An 18,272-nucleotide genomic window follows, 5' to 3' on the forward strand; every position below is an offset into this window, starting at 1 on the left:
TAGATAATCTGTCAGTACTGAGATATGCTGGTACTCAGGTGGTGATGCTGGTGATCAGGATGGTTTGTGGGTAAAAACAGAACAAGTTTCTATCAGTTTACTTGAAGTTTGAGGCTGAAGTGTAAATAGATACTAAAAGTACAATTAAATGCGCTTATTTACTACTAAGGGACAGTTGGACAAAATTAATAAACCTACAACAAACGTGTTTGATCAGGCTAAACAAAGTCACCATTCACCATTGTAATGGAAAAGATGGATCGCAGAAAACATAAATTATGCATAAAACATGATGTGGTTTGGTAGCTCAGATAAATAACTGTGATATTAGATTAGAACAAAAAGAGAGAAATGTTTGCTTTGTATTCTGCTGTGAACAGTAATAATCCACACAGTTCACTGCATGTGGCAACTCCTTTGATGTTCAGAAGATATCACTGCATCACAGATATTTATGAGCCAAGTCAGTTAATATTCAGCCTACAGCACACTGTCTAACACCTGCTAATATACACAGAAATCATCTCAAATAGCCTCCAGATGAGCATATCGAACTTAAGTCCTGATTAAAAGTGATCCTTTTCAATAAACTAATTGGATTTCTTGTGCATGTGCGGCTCACTGTAGGTGGACTCGCATGTGGTTGAATGGAGAGAAATGTAACACCCTGTTATAATGAGTCTAAGAGGCTAAAATTAGCCCAGCAACATCATTCACATCTCCTGTTACCTTTCCTAAAGTCATGCTGCAGACAGGGGCCATTGTCATGTGATTACAGCAGCACAAAGACACAGGTGTAAAGTTACTATTGAAACGTGTTCCTGTGGACAAATTTACTTGATGGATTTTTAATGTCCCAGGGCTTTCCACTGATGATAGATGGATATCCACAAGGTAATGCAATTGTGCATGTGGAATGAGTAATAGATAAAGTGTGTTGCCCTAATTTCTCTGATGCTTTCTTGCTTTAGTCATCTGTAGATTTCCATAATGCCTGGCAGTGTGATTACAAATATGGATCCAAATATCACACTGAGAGGTTTTACTGTGAGTTGAAATTATGTTTGGCCATGTATGCTCTGTATATCCGCTTCAATTTGATTCCCTATCCAATGCTGCTAAATAAGTCTGACCATGTTCTCTTTAAGACTATTTCCACCACTTTATTAGAGGACTGATTCAGTTATTGAGACAGCCTTAGGTGTTTTATCCTTCGTATCATGTTTCCACCAATTATATCTTCTTGCAAATCAGTGGTGAAAAGTAGCTAAGTACATTTACTTAAGTACTGTACTTAACTACTGCAAAACTTTTAGGTACTTTTACTTGAGTTTTTTTTTTTCTCTTCTTCTTTAAATCTATTACAGGTGAGAGAAATACTGCACTTTTAACGCCACTACATTTATCTAACCCCTATAGTCACTAGTTGCTTTGCAAATACAAACATGTTATCAAACTACCCAAGAACATATAAAGTGGTTAAAATTTGTTACACTTCAACCTGCTATATGTCAGTGTAAAATATATTTTGCTGATAATACATGCTAGGTACTCTACTTTCCCCACAGTAGAAACTTAGATGATTGAGACATCTCTCGCACTCTCTCTCAGACTAACTGGACAAAACAATGTAAATTAAAAATTAACAAAAATTGATCCTGCAGCCTCTTGAGGGCAGTGGAAACAAGCTGTAAACACAACACTGATATTCATATTAGCACTTTTTTTCAGTTATATAACAGATATATAGTATATATATCGCTGTATTATACAGCGAACAAAGTGTCGCCAATTTCCATTTTCGTCAGGTTCAGAGCAATATTAATATAGAAGAATAATATAATATAAAGAAGCTAAAACACTGAGTGGAACTGTGGGGAATTACAGTGGTAGATCTCAGTGAGATGAACATAATAAAACTACATGGTACTCGGCTTGTGTTGCTCAAAGCAACAACAGCAACAACAACAAAACATATGAAAAACTTAACAGCAATATCTCTTTTCAGAAATCATGACCCGATTACTCAAAATAATCCACAGACCTTCTACTGAACATACCAACTTTATCACCAAGCAGAAAGAAATGTGCGTCTAAAACATGAGATGTAAATGCAGGATGTTTACTTATGAATATGCCGGCCGTTTGGTTGAGGATCATGGATTTTAAGCCACTCTAACTAAAATTCATATTCATCATTAAGACATGTCAACATATGGTCAGAATTATGTAGGGATATGCTGTTTTAATGGCTTTTGCGTTGCTTTGCTGTGGTTGAAACTGTAACTCGGGCTCTCCATTTTGAGGTGACTTTCCAACCACATTTGTGGTTCCCTGCTGAGGCTGCCTCATTATGTGGAATGTGGAACACCTGTGCTGAGAAAAAGAAAGGTTTTACCACTTAACCACTCACTGTAAGTTTCTGCTATAGGTAACAAATAAGCAAATAACTGCCTGAAACATATTTATTCTGCCTTGTGTTTGTTTGTGAATTTTTTTCTGGTTTCTTTGCTCACTCATGCAGCCAACGCATTTTTTTTTTTTTTTTTTGTCGTAGTAAGAACGGTTTTGTGTCAGAGCTTTGAAAATGAAACAAAGAGTATTGAGTGATCTTATTTCCCTCAGCCACACAGTAAAATGCCCCAATAAGTAGGCAGTGATTGCAAGAGTGGAAAAAACTGCGCGAGTATGTAAACTGACTCTGAAGTGAAAAAACATGTAAAATTCACAACCCACATGTGAAGCAAGACTTAAAGGAGGTTACTCACAGATTTACTAAAGGGAATTTGAGCTGCTGCACATCAGTGTTGATACAGTATTACACATTTAATTCTTACCAGAGTGCCTGAAATGAATGTTCAAGTGTTCAAAATGGCTTCATTATACTGCTCAAACCACTTATTTGTCTGAAGACTAATGGGTCACACTTTAATATTTTACAGTCTGCTAATAAGATGTAACAAGCTGTACTTTCTACCAAATTCAAGGAAAACTAGACATGATATGCTCTTTATTCGGCAGTAGTTAGACCCTCCTAATTAGACATCATACACCCTAACAGTTTAATAACAAGATGTCAGAAGCCGGCCTTTGTATCAAATTAGCAAAAACTAGAAATAACATTTCCATTATTGGACAGTATTAGACTCTAGACTCTATATCTTTATTGGACCCTTATCAGACCTCATTAGAGGGTAATTTGGGACGCACAGAACTATAGTGTAAACTTAAGTGTATAATTTCCCACTGTTAGACTTTTATTAGACTTTCTTAGATGGTAATCAGATAATATGATTTGATCAAACATGTAGACATCAGTCCATAATCAGCAAATATGCGATTTCACTTAAGTTTGCAGTCCAATAAGTCTCTAACAGTAGGAAATAATACATTTGGTTTACAGTACAGTTCTGCTGAATTATGTCCCTAATAATCATCTAATAAAGTCTAATAAGGGTCTAATAAAGGGTCTAGTATGGTCTAATAAAGACAATAATATAACTAATGTAGAAAATGTTTGGGAAACTTATTATTTTCTTTAATTCATTCACGTCATGTATCAAGCTGACTCATGAGGTTAAACGGCGTAAATACATCTTATTGATTTCCTTTATTAAATCTTATCTAATCACAACGACATGTTGAGATAAAGAGACGCAGATGAGTTTATAAATTTTGATTTTTAGTCTCAACATTTGTCCACCACCTTTCTCTCTCTTTCAACACATACTTTTTATTTATTTTTCAGTAAAGATTTCTCAACATGAGGCTCCATTCACACCAGTTCTCGTCAATATCTGCATCACAATGTTGCAGTCGCTAGCTGGGCTCTGTGGCTGTTGACAAGCAAACACTTGCAATTGCCAGATAAGAGCTCGAGTGGTGCCATTGATTAACCAGGGACTTCATTATAGTGGCTGCCATTAACAATGCAGCCCCATTGATTCAGCCACTGAAATGGCTGGGAGAGAAATCAGGAAAGATAACACTAAGAGCCGCGGTTTATATTAGATTCACTGCAGGAGCCCAACACTGCTGCAGCCGCATGTAAGACAATGAGCCTCTGTGTAATCCACCTTTTTCCCTCTGAACTGGTGCGCTAAACTGGTACTTAAAATATCTGAGTGTCACAGAACATTGCCTCAGCTATTTTAGTATTAATACATTATGTTCTGCTGCTTCTTTGAATAGGGGGCAGTGGAGGGAAACTCTGATGGCACAATTTAATGCACTAAAATTATGATCTTGTTCCCAAATGTTCTATATTATATTATGTTATATAGGTTCATTGAACCCCATTGATATAATAGGTGTAATTAATTTTCTGATTCTTCTTTATCAGCCCCTGTATGTCTTTGAGATTAATAACAGACATTCATAATAGCAGCAGAACAGGAAAACACTATTAGATGTGAATCAATGCGCCTGTATGCTCTGGCCGTCATTTCAGGGAGGAAAAAAAAGCGCATTGCGTAATACTGTACTTGAAATAGCTGGTGTCAGAAGTAGGCCTATGTCGCTGTTGCATGCTCTGTGATCTGAGTGGTGGATAAATGGAGGGCAAAGGGTGGACGGCGGTGGAGAAACAGCACAGCGCTGTGGACAGAGCGGGTATTGCTGAATACATGAATAATTCCAGACAGCCGATAAAATACAGCTGACACATTCAGCCGCGGAGACTGAAAGGACAATGAGTCCACACATGTAAATAGAAACCACCAAGTTTGTTTAACTTCGCATAAATATAATTAGTAAAATTAATAATTCATCTTTTATTAATGGATTTCTGATACATTTTTGATTCCCCGGTGTTTATGGTTATAAATATTCATCAACATAATTATATAAGAAGCTTTGATCGTGCAAATGTGTTAACTCGTGTCAAATCCACCCGCTGTCTTCACAAGGTCAGCGCAGCGTTTTAAGATGATTTATGTCCGGATAATGGACCGCCTCGTGAACGCTGTCTCGTGACGCCCCGCTTTCTAACTCGGCCAATTTTGTCTTTTCATCGCTCGCCTCAAAATATATATAAAAAAAGGCCATTATTATTTCCAGCGTTAAAGCCCGAGCCGCGCACGCAGCTATAATACGCATAGCAGGTTCCGCTGAAAGCAAAGCCGGCACCTCACGGCTCCCACATTGCCTTTTGAGGAATCATTTGATAGCCCTATTAACTTTCATGTAACATTGTTTCTTGAAGGCATCCACAGCAAGCGCCTCAGTGTCATTACTGTGAGAAATGTGCTTTCATACTGAACGTCTTTTACAGAAGTCCTGGAAGGAACATAGTCTGAGAAAAAAACGTAAATGCGGAATAGTCGCATAAATTCGGCTTTCATAGACAGATAATTTTGCAAAAACGTTGTTTTATGTATTTATATACATTTATTACTCACCGGTCATTAAAAAATCTTGATATTTTTACAGTTATAGATTAATATGTGGTCTAAACGTGCGATTATGCGTAATAAAAATGCGCCAATAATCATTATCGCATACTTACTCCAAAAAACACACACGCAGACTTACACAATATTTCTTGCCGCGTATTCACCCTGGAACACCATTTTTCCGCGACTCTTTATCGACTAATACACGATGTTTTAAACTCCACAGAAATATGTCCCTTGCAGGACCTTCGGCAATCCATTCAAGCCAGCAAGTTTGGAGAGCGTGTTGAGTTTAATCAATTCATAACGTCGAGATGGAGCCGAACTCACTGAAGGTAACGTTTGTTATCAACCGTCGATTTATTTTATTTTCTCATCGCATGAATCGACACCTGCTCTAAACTGTACTCACGTACCTGATCCACCAAAACTTTGACACATTGCATTTAGTATGAACACATCTGTGTCATATGTTGAACATCTAAAAATAGTTACATGATACTAATTGTGTGGCGAAAACGGAGATATCCTGATGTGATATTTGCCAACCGTGCGTAATAACGCAGGCATGTTTGAAATGTTTGAGTCCACATCGCTGCGATTTGTTTACCAAACGAGTTGATAAGCCATTCATTAATTTGTCCATTTGTGTTTTTTCCTCTACAGTGGGTGGGCTCGTCTTGCGGTTTACATGGACCATATATATTCTATAAAGCCTTTAAATTTCACCGGGACGGCAAACCGAGGATTCTGTCTCTCGGAGACTTTTTCTTCGTCAGATGTAAACCGGAGGATCCTATTTGCATAGCGGAGCTTCAGCTGCTCTGGGAAGAAAGAACAAGCAAGCAACTTTTATCAAGCTCCAAACTTTATTTTCTACCGGAGGATACTCCCCAGGGACGGACAGTCACCCACGGAGAGGTAGGAATATTAATCGCCTGCTGAGTGATCATTAACGACTGCTGTTTCTTCGTTTTTACCCCCTGTGTTCTCGAGCATTTGTATTAAACAACATCTTTACTGCATTAAGAGTTGGCAGAGGACGTGTAGTCATTCATAAACGCATGTATTGATGCTGGCATTGATGTATCCGAGCGGTTAAAGGATTGACCTGCAGCGCTATTTGTTCTCTAGTTTTACTTTAGCCTATTTGCCTATTGTGGTGTGTCAACTGCTGAATGTGCACTTGTCCAGCTGCGCTCAATAAGACTGCCGCTGCGCTCTATGGGGTTAATTGTGTTATAAAGGGGAAAATCCGCAAGAATCCTGCGCCGAGGCTCTGTCATTTCATTTCTTGCTAAAGCGTGTCAAATACTGACATATGGGCGGAAATTGCGAAACGGTAATGAATGCATGGGGTCAACTTGGCTCAGATCGCTCGCTACGATAGTTATTAGATATTTTGTAATGCCGCCTGATGTTGAAAGAGGCAGTGCGAGTCATAAAGCCAGCGCTGACACGTTTTAACTACTCTCCGAGCTTTGCATAATTTTCCATGTGGACATTTCCATCCTCAACAATGTGATGTTGTCAGCTCACATTAGAGGCAGCACTTAAAACGCCTCTGTGTTACATTACGCCGCTGCTGGCACAGAAAAAGCAATAGTTATGATTGACTGTGGCCATATGTGGCGCTTGTGATCCGGTTACGTCGCTGCACTGGATGGAATTACTCTGATATTGAGAGTTTTCCTTTAAAACAAATGATGTGTTGTTTGCTCTCTGATATTCCTCAGCCGTCGACAGCAGCACTTTAATTACCGCTCTGCGCTTTTTGATCACTTGCGGCTGGATGGAAATGATTCTCTGCTGCTGTTATATTGTTTGTAGGGAAGGACAAAGCCGTGTTTGTACTCGACTCTTCCGCTGATGGTTTACTTACATTCTTTCCTCTTGAGTAATAGAGTGGCTATCACATTTCCCTTTCATGAGAAAGGTGGCTATTTATGGCATGCCGCTTAGACAAGCTATCATCTTTGAGGCAAAATTCTTCTATGAACGGGTATCATCTCCTGAAGCCCTCTCGCTTTAGCCTTTAACACGCTGCAATTATTTAGTAATTACTTTGAGTGCATGCATCGCCGAGTCTGAGGCCACACTTGCGCAACGACACATCAGCTCCGCCCCTTTCCCAAAGACTTATTTGCATTGCAAAGTGCTTACATTCCAGTCCATTGGCTATATCTGGAAAATATTACATTAACTAGCAGAAGGGCTACACTGCCAAAGCAAATCAAATTTGAGAGAATCTGGGACGCAAAGTGAAACAGAGTGATACAGTTTGTGTATATGATAAAATCATAAAAGCAATTTCCCATGAATGCATCAATTATGCAGTAACTTGTACCACAGCACACAATCCTGCAAGCAGCAGAATACAGCTGCAGCGATTAGTCGATTAACTGATTAGCTGTCAACTATTACATTAAGCACCAACTATTTTATGTTTGTTTTATTTTCAAAGGGACAATGCACGTTAATTAACACAATCACTTAAGTGCAACGTGGAAATGTTCCAGATTTAGCCATACAGGCTCATTTTCATCTGCAGTCCCTGGCAGGTTGATGGCATATGAAAGACATTAAAAGATAATTCACAAAAGTGCAGAAACACAGACAAAGGCAGAGTGATTGCGTGCAAAAAAAACCCCAAGAAAATACATGAAAGAGCACATAACTATACAGAGAGCACATTAGCACATTTTGACAGCTGATTAATCATTTTGAGTCATTTTTCAAAAAGAAAATCTGTTTTCAGCTTCTCAAATGTGAATATTTTCTGGTTTCTCTTCTCCTCTCTGACAATAAAATGAGTATTTTTGGATTGTGGACAAAACAAGACATTTGAGGATGTCCCTTTGGGCTATGGGAAACAGTGATTAACATTTTTTGCAGTTTTCTGGTATTTTATGGACAAAAAACTAAAAATAATCATTAGTTGCTGCCCTACACCAGAGACAACTTGCACTTGCTTTGAAGTTTCAGTCTAATTAGAGAACAAACCATAAATAGAGCCTGACCAATACTGATATTATCAGCTCAGTATTGCTCTGTCACAACTATATTGGTCTATATCAGTATAACCGTATATGTTGACCTATATGAAAACTTTTTTTGAACAGATTATAGAGAATAAGCAGATTGTTTTGATTTGTTAGCTTAATAGGCAGCATTCTGTCTATCTTTGATCCTTTTTCTTAATTCATGTTTACACACATGTTTTGCTCTATTTGTACTTTTTATTTATAGTTACTTATAATGCAGCAATAAGTTTAATGTTTCAGTGCCCTGATATCATTTTGGGAACTACCTTTTATTGTTAAAAATGTTTGTCAGAAGTGTTAACCACTTTTGAGGGATTCATGCAAAAATAAGCGTATATGTATATATTTTATTGGTGTAAAGTATATTGGCCAATATTGCATTTTTTTTTAAAACTCTAGTGGTATCAGCGTTGGCCCCAAAACTCCAGTATCAGTTGTGGCGTAATATGAAGCAGAATAAGTTTGGTTGTTATGTCTAAGTGTAATGTAGGTGCCTGCAGGCTGACCTCAATTAAAGGGCTTGTCAAAGCTCCTGCTCTCAGCACATCAGACTACTTACTGTATATTACACACAGTGGAAATTGCCCTGACAACTTCAAGTCAGTTTATGACCTTCAGTGAGCCCATTCAGATTCTCGCTGACTTTGCCCCATAACACTAATCTGTGCTGCATGAGTCAGCTAGGAGCGCTTACAGATGCACATACCCATAATCCAAAAAACAAACAGGAAGGGTAAACCAGCAGCCTCACAAAAAGCTGCGATATTAAAAAGTCATCGGCTGTTAAATTCTGCGGCTGAGTGATGCATGTGTGAAAAGATTATTTGTTTTTTTCAGTGTAAACATTAGCAAAGTGTTCATTTTTAGCTGCACTGAGGAAGTGGAGTTTATAAAGCTCACATTAGTCATTTTTCTTCAGCACTCTGGTTGCGTTTGAAGACAGATTAATGGCTGTGGAGTTACTCTGAACTGTAAATCTGTAATTGACTGGCTGAAAAAAAATCAGGAGTTCAAATTAGCCCAGTGACTCACACAGATATGAAGCTGATAACGTACAGTTCTCAGGAAGTGTGCTGTTTTCACAAGGTTTAAGTGCCAAATGAGCACCAGCAGGCAGAGTTTTTAAAGCCATAACTCAGTGTCACTGAGGCTCATGACATTTATTCTTAGATCATGTTAGATCTACTTCTTGAATATTTTCACACGACATAAAACAGACTCGCAATGTTTGACATTTGACATGTAAACAGCCCGTGCTGTGAGATCACACCTCTTATCTTTGTAGATCGCTATTATCTTAAGCCTGAAGCCAATTTCCTCCAAATACCAAAAGACATGACTTTTTCAAGACACCAGAACGGCTGTATATTGAGCCGGCTCACTGAAATTGGATTACTGATTCACTTGTGTTCTCAGCGCAGAGCTATGATGTAATTTCCTGGTTATTTCTCAGGTATTTGTTTGCTCTCAGCCTCTCTTGCGCTCTGTTTTGCCATGTTTTTTTGCTGCGCTGTGCAGCGACAAGAGGAACCAACCCCATGACCTACTGTGCTTGTTTTTCTTCTGTCACAGGGTTGGAGGTCAATTCCTTTTAAACGCAGCCAGCTTTAAATCCAGTCAGCTTCGGCTGGAAATAGAAACAATGATTCATTGAATAAACCTTCCTTTTTCCTAATAGATGATGCACAGATACAAAAATATATTAATCTATTTATCCTGAGTTAATTATTAAGTCCATATGTGGAGGAAGCTCTATTTTTCATTGTGTCTCCGCCTGACAAGCTGTGTTTACCCCCACCAGTTGAGCTCTGCTTGCTCTTTAAACAGGCTTTGTGTCGAGTTGCTCACCCATTATGACAAACCCTCTATTGGGGCCTCTGCTCTATTTGTCTGCCTGCAAACTGCCACCGACTAAACAGTCACATGTGTTTTTAAAACTCATTGAGTGACACATTATTTCTTCTCACTCCAAATGGCCTGTGTCTCCTGCCGGCTGTAATACTTTCTGTTTTTGGACCCCGTGGTTTTCAGGAGAGAGCTGTTGTGTAGATAACAGCTCGCCCCACACACAACACCCACTTATTGTATACTTTGCTCCAGGCGGTTAATTGCTTATGCTTATCTTATACTATATATCCCACTTTAGTGCAAATACAGCAAGGCGCTCTTAATGGGAATTCACAACCGTGGAGAATATTTCTGGATCATGTTATATTAATGTGCTATTATCATCACCTCTGATTTCATCTGACCTCTCTTCTCCTCTATTCTGTCCCTCTAGCTGACAAGGCTTTGGCACACACACACACACACACACACACACACACACTGACAGGCCAGGGACTGCAGCAGTAGGCCAGTATTGATTGCTGTGGAAAACACTTTGGCATGCATCCAGAGCCATTTCTTCAGTACATGGCAGTAGTCCATGCATGTGTTTCAGTGCTTGGAAAGCCAGCTTGTAGGGAAATTAGATTGTATTCATTTGCTGCTTCTTTGATTTTTCCTAAGGGAAAAACCCTGAATGGGTAATTCAGGCATCTGGGATGCTAGTTGAATTAAGTGTAAGTGGCTTAGATATGCGAGCAGCATTTTGATGGATAAGGTCGTTCTGCTGAATGACTCGAGCGTAAATGTGATATGGCAGATTTTTACAGTGATCTTTTTAGAGCGTCCATACTGCCGCCTTGTCTTGGCCGGTCTGTGCATTATACCAAATCTCCCCATTCACACAACAATGGCAGGAATTTAGAGGTGGAGGGAGGCGTGGTGGTGGGGGGGCTTGTAGTGTGCATGTGTGGCGTGTGTGCGCGCATGTGTGCCTCCTCCTGCCGCAGAACAAGTCATTAACTCTGAACACTGCCCTCCAGTGAATTCCTCACCATTGCTGAAATAGCATGTAAATTATTACTAGCTTTTTAGGATAGTGTAATTTAAAACCTTTAAAATGGAATACCCTGGACTTCAAAGGCTATAAAAAACCTCCGCTAACATTTCCCATCGGTTTAGGAGTTGTCATTCTGCTCCTTCACAATCTCTCTGATTCTTTTCACCAAACTGTTTTGTGTCTTTGCCGCCTAAGTAATGATATGTTACAGCAGTGGTTTGGTTTGTCAACACACACAAGAGCCTTTTGGTGCTCTTTAGCTCAGATTTTTCCACTTTGTCATTGACTAACCACTTGAACAGGCAAACATTTGCCTTGATGCATGACTCCAGAGCCCCCGGCTACAGTGGATCGTTATTATAACCTTTGAGGAGAATGTGGCCGCAGATGAGAAGCTCTTGCTTAATACTCGAGTCAATATTTCTCATTCTTAAAGGGCCAGTTCAACCGAAAATCAGACACATATTTTTCTTCATAAGATAGATAAGATAAGATAGAACCTAATTAATCCTGATGGAAATTCTTGTGCCAGAGATTGCTCCAAAATGACAGTAACATAACCAGAAAAGAATAGCGTATTAAATATAAATTGAAATAAAAAAAAAACAAAAAAAAAAACAGCAGCAGTTATAAGATAACATTTAAAAAAAAAAAATCTAAAATAAATTAAAATAGAAAAGTGATTATGGCAGTGACATTGAAAGTAATATTGGTCAGTGATTGAAAAGTAATAAACAGTATTAATGCACCTGATAATCAACTTAATATTGCACAATATTAAACATAATATCGCACATGAAAATGATAACAATAAAGAAAAGTAATAGTTCCCATGATAATGAACATGTTTATTTTGTTTATTATTATTATTTATTATGTTAAATGTAATAATGTATGTCAAAAAGTTGGAATTAAAAAATTGCACTTGCTAATGAGTGCAATATTGCACATCATATTGAAAAAGTAATCCAGCAATAATACTGCACAGAATACTGGTATTATTATTCTTAGTTACCTCTAGTGCTATTTATCCATCTAGATTACTCAAGACCTTGTGTGAGCAGTTTCATTGGAACATTCCTCTTTGTATGTTAGAATCTACTGAAACTATTTTCTCTTCCTACATGAAACTGTTCACGACAAGGTCAGGGGACTGTTTTGAGTAACCGGGTCATGATTTCTGGAAAGACACACTGCTGTTGAGTTTGGGTTGTTGAGTTTCAAATATATTTCTGGGGCTCTTGAACCCCACAGTGCAAGTTCCATGTCATTCCATTACATAGGATAGAAGGCAGACATCTCTACAGCAGATAACTCAAAAACTCTGTAACTCACGCCAAAACTATCTAGATATATAAATAGCACTACAAGTAACAGAAAAAATATGAATTTTTGATTTTAGGGTGTACTGCCCCTTTAACAGCGCTTTAGATGTAGCATGTAGAATAATCACACATTCATTTAGTGTTTTTCTCTTTTGTCTGCGTGTGTGTGTATTTGCCAAAACACAAGAGCACAAAGATGCAGGGATTCGAGGGAGCTGACGCAGCTTTTTTGCGGTGTCACCTTACATGATGGATGCCTCACCCACTTTGAGAGAGGCTTTGAAATCTCCTGTTATCTTGCTATTTTTCTCTGTCATTATAGCGGCGGAAAGAATGCTAAGTTCATATATCACCCCGGCTCATGTAAGAGCAATCTCTTAATGGAATCAGTGAATAAAAGATGAGTTCAGCACCCTGCAGATATTACAGCAACTTTTTATGCATATGAATAAACTGCATGCATTAAGTGGCAGAACATTATGTACAATAACTCTCACCTTCTAAATGTTGCACCTTGAACTCTTTCTGGTCTTGAGGCTGCCTCCAAAAAAAAAAAAAACATATTCTAATTCAATTGTCGTTGGCTCACTCCCCAGAGCTGCTTTTTAATTCCCAGATAAGTTTGTTTTGGGACACTGAAGCCAAGGTCAGTCATGGGGAGGGGAGACAGATAATGAACTCATATTGTGTTTCATTCCCTCGTTCTTCCTCTCTTCCTTCTCTCTGCTCTCTCTGTCTCCTCATTGTCCATGTCACCATGTCCATTACTCAATTACTAATCTCCTTTGGCCTCAGGAATTCCAGAGCTGACCTCTCTGAGGCAGCAGGCTGAAACCTTCCCAGCATGACAGGAGCAGTGTGTGTGCGCGCGTGTGTGTTCGCCCACAGTATAGAAAGACACCCACCCACTGGGAGCGTGCACCCCTTGACTCTTAAACTGAAAGTCCTGTCCGAGCGATGAGACGCTCCGCCGCAGAACGCTGACAGTCAGGAATGTCTCCCTCGCTGTTTGCGCACAGTGGCGCGGATTTCTCGCAGGGAATTGTTTGGAGCGATATGGAATATTTCAGGGTGCATTGTTTCTAATTGGATCACCGAAAACAGAATTGGGAATGTCCCTTATGTGCTGTTTTTGCCACCAGTACACCACTGCATCCATATAAATTGAATGATATGGATTTTAGCGAGTTTAATTTCAATGAGATTGCCGGAGTCATGGGTTGCTGGAAGAGAGTTATCTACAGTTTCACAGCAGAAGTCCGCTTTTTTTTTTCCACTTTCACTCCATTATGTGCAGTCATAGCAATAAATTCACTCAGTAATGTTTTTGGAGATATCATGCTGCTGCAGTAATAACATGAATTATTGATAGAAGAGCAGAGACAGAATGTAACATTCAGCTGTTAATGTGTTACCTTGCATTTTAACTCAATCATAAAATGAGCAGTTTGAGAGTGTGAGCGTTTATTGACATACCTGAGGTAAAATTATAGTAGCGCATTAAGATTTTTAGTGCAGGATTCACAGTGTGTAAATGGTCTTAATGCATGTGTGTAGGAAGTGTCAGTGAAATGACACCCGGCTGTTTGGTATGTTGCTGATGTGGAGTGTCACCTCTTGGCTGTGGGCTTGCAGTCCTCTGACCTATATTATCAAGTGGCCTGCTGGCTGTGTCTGCCGCTCCTCTGAGCTATCAGCCGCCTAACTCGAAATGACAGGACAGTGTGGACAGGCGGCATTTACAGAGGAGCAAGTTTCTAAAGCTCATCTCTGAAACTGAAAATCCAAATAGTGAGCAGAAGCACCCCCATGATGCTGATGAATGCAGCTAGAATGATTCATCCTGTTAGAGAGCTGAAACAATTAGTCAGTTTAATTGATCTGATGGAAAATGAATCAACAACAACTTGAGAAATAGATTAATCGTTTAGATGATTTATTAAGCAAAAATGTAGGGCTACAATTAATGATTATCGTTATTGTCAATCAATCTGCCAATTACTAGCTAGATCCATTGATTGGTTAAAAAAAAGACAAGAAAATTTGACCAAACGAAGTAATCTGAAGTAGAGATTGACTTGATTTTGGGGATGATGCCAATACTGTGATACAAGGGCAGAAAAAAAATAAGATATCAATGTATTAGTTGATATTCTTTATACAGAATATAATATACAGAATACACAACATATACATAAACACTCATTGTTTCCAGTGGTTCCTCAAAAGTGGTTATCAATCACTTGTGACAAAGATATTTAATAGTGGCAAGATGTTTTACAGTTTAACAATAAATTTTGTTGTCCAAAAAGATACCAGGAGACTGAAACAGTAAACTTCCTCGGTAAAATTATTTTTAATAATGATAAATAACTCTAAATAATCAGAAATAAAGCAAAATATATCTATATGTTAAAGTTGAATTAAGAAAAAGATTTAAATATACACAGAACGCTGTCTATATAGACCGATATAAACTGTGAAAGGCCAATATCAGGCACATATCGGTCAATTAATGTATCAATCAAGGTCTTGAGTAATCTGTCTGCTTTCATTTTAGTGATATTCCAAGACCATTTTTCCTCAACAGATTGATATCGAGTACCAATTCAATATTAGTGCATTTTCTATACTGGTATCGTTATCAGAAAAACCCTACTGAATTTTTCACACGCAATAGAAAACTCAAATTTGTGTTGAATCAACAGATTATTCAAACAATCATTGGTTGCCCTATTTTTCTCTTTTTCTCATTATTACAGCTGTAATGTGTCAATATTTAAAGGTTATTCCGTGACATACAATGAATATTTTGATGCACCTTTTCTCAAAAATAAAATATCATTGGGGCTGGGAAAAATGGACGTACAGTCACAATATTTTTGACAAAATATCTCAGTATTGATATTGCGAAAATACTGTAGGGATGACTATTAGTGCTTTTTGATATTTTGATAAATAATCAATAGTAATATGGATAAAATGATTAAGCAGGTAAAAGCAAACAATAGAACAGCTAGAACGGTCTGGTAAGATCATAAATTGTCATCACTAAACTGTAATGCAGCCTTTAAAACTAAGAAAAGACAACACTTCTTCTATATCATAATAAAACGATCAAAATCTAACACAATATCTGGTTTCATATCATGATATTGACGTAGTATTGGTGTATTGCTCAGCTTTAGTCAAAATTCTTCTGTATTTTGTTCTATGGTGGAAAACCAGGCTGCTGCAAGGCTGTTGTTATGATCGTTTCTCAATAACTGACTGTTGTCTGGTTCGCAGGAATCCCCACTCATGCACACACACACACACACATTTCTTAATTCTATGGGCTCGTATCAACATTTCTCAATCAAATATCATGACTTGTGCAAACCACAAGCCAGTATTCAGCTTCCTGACTGCATGTGCTGCATCACACAGAAACCCACAGACGGCGTAAAGTTGGCTGGTAGAGTTAAAAAAAGAGAAACTAATGGGTGCAGCCTGCTTTGGCCCCGTTCATAGACTGATTATATTCTGGACTGTGTTGACAGCTGCTGAATTGCTCTCACCTGTTGTGTTTTGCTCTCAGGCCGAACAAGTCCCCAAACAGGATCTGTTGACACTCACACAAGGCACCATGTCATCCAGCTGATTGATATAGAGGGAAAGCCTGTGTGTTTTGAAGGTTTTGCTGTTGCCGTTCGTATGCTCTGGTGTGCTATTGAATTACTTGAAGCGTCGCTGTTTGACTCATACATCAACGGCAGAACATTCATTGCATTATTTTTGTTTCAAATGGACTCAACTGAGATTTTTCGTGGCTTTGTTTCTTTACGTGCTGTCAGTAGATCGCATCAAAGTACAGTAGCTAATTCTGCAGAGATACAGTACAATGTGGTTTTTGGCTGCAGGCTGAATGCTATTTACTGTTGCTCTACATTATCCAAATGGCCTGCTTTTCTGAAGGCAGAAACAGCAGTCAGTTTTTCATTGCATGGAAAGCCGGTTACAACCACCCGCCACCACTTGACAGCTGAAGACAGCTCATTATAAGAAGACCGAAAACCCATGTTTGATGTTTCTACTTAGTGAGGGAGGCACAGCTATATCAAGCTATCCCTCGCAGGCTTTTCCTTTATAAGGAAATACTGTCTCCAACTGGTTGGGATTTGATATGCCTGTAGTTGCAGATGATGTGAGAACTGAATATGGGTAATTGTATAGACAGAGCACTCAGTGAGAATATGAAACGCTGAAAAGTCATGTGTTTGTTTTTAGTAGGCGGCGAAAAATAACAGGAACAATATGAAATAGTCGATTAAAGGGATAGTTTGGATTATTTTAAGTGGGGCTGTATGACGTACTTATCGGTAGTCAGTGTGTTGCCTACACTAGATGGTGGTCCACATGCCCCCAGTTTGGGAAAGCAAACTGGAGTACCAGTGCAGGAAGAGAAACATTTTTCAGCCTCCAAAAGGTCCAGCTAAAAAAAAAAAAGAATCAGTTTAAGCGTATGCTATATTTAGGATATTTTCACTCCTTTACTTTGCTGTCAGACTGTCTTTTCTAACAATAAACTGACGTTATATAGGCCAAATAGTGTTCTCTCTAAACCAACCAAACGTCTTTGGAAAAATCTGTAATTTTACATTGCAGAACACACGAGTTGTTGGTCTACCAGTACTGTTAGTACTTAATCTGTTAGTCTGATGTGTTATTGTATGACTTAGGTGTTGGATAAGGTTGGTTTTGACTCACATAATAACACAAACAAACAAACTGCTAGACCAACAACTCCTGTGTGCTGTGAGGTAAAATTACTTAAACTGGTATTGATATATTATAGCCGAGCCTTTTTGAAGTGGCTAAAATGTGTTTTGTTGCTGACGCTGTCCACCACAGTTCATTGCTTAGCTTCCATGCTGGTACTCCTCTCTGCTTCTCCACACTGGGGGGGGGGTGTTGGCCACCATCTACTGTAGATGATGAAATAATTAGCGATAGTACCTCATACAACGTCATTTAAAAAAATCCAAATTATCCCTTTAAACATGGGACATGCAGCTGAAAAGAACTTGACTTGACTTTAAGTTTCACAAAGGTCAGATTTACTGCTGTTGAGTTTTTCTTCTGGATTTTATTGGAATCATATAGGTGTTGCTTTTATTGTGTCCCTCACCCTCTTTACATTCATACATAACAGCACGTAAACATGTCAATACAGAGTAATTGAATGTTATTTTAATGTCAGTAATATAAAGTCTCTTTTGAGGGGAAATGTGCACGGCCAGACAGATGCCTGGTAAATTGGAGATAACCAAGGTAAAAATCAGAGACCTACTCAGAGTGTCTGCGTTTCTGCCTGTACACATCTGTCCTCCAGATTTCCCCCCGTTTCTGTAAAAGCCATCTTCCAGCACACCACTCCACTCTGTTGGTAACAAACACTTCAGCCATTAGCCCTTCAAATGGAAACACATTTTACCGTCTCTGCTCGCTTCCCTCTCCATTGGACTTCTTCAAGTATGAGAGTTATTAAAAGGGGTTGAATCAACCTCAGGAGGAAAAAAAAAGAGTTGAAGCACATACTGAAGAGAGAGCAAATCCTATTAAGAAAGCCAATAGTATGTAC

General features: G+C 38.6%; 1 protein-coding gene across 1 annotated transcript in view; it reads left to right on the forward strand.

Moving 5' to 3' along the window:
• The first annotated feature begins 5,599 nt into the window (after positions 1-5,599).
• Positions 5,600-18,272, forward strand: part of LOC146315596 (AT-rich interactive domain-containing protein 5B-like) — a 99,885-nt gene continuing 87,212 nt past the window's right edge. The window contains exons 1-2 of the mRNA XM_084735819.1: positions 5,600-5,728; positions 6,060-6,314. Of these exons, the coding sequence (XP_084591945.1) occupies positions 5,708-5,728; positions 6,060-6,314 (276 nt within the window). The 5' untranslated portion in view covers positions 5,600-5,707. The remainder of the gene's footprint in view (positions 5,729-6,059; positions 6,315-18,272) is intronic.

The sequence above is a fragment of the Lutjanus erythropterus genome, chromosome 14 (genome assembly GCF_056507025.1).
Source record: "Lutjanus erythropterus isolate fLutEry1 chromosome 14, fLutEry1.hap2, whole genome shotgun sequence".
In the NCBI taxonomy this organism is placed as follows: domain Eukaryota; kingdom Metazoa; phylum Chordata; class Actinopteri; order Lutjaniformes; family Lutjanidae; genus Lutjanus; species Lutjanus erythropterus.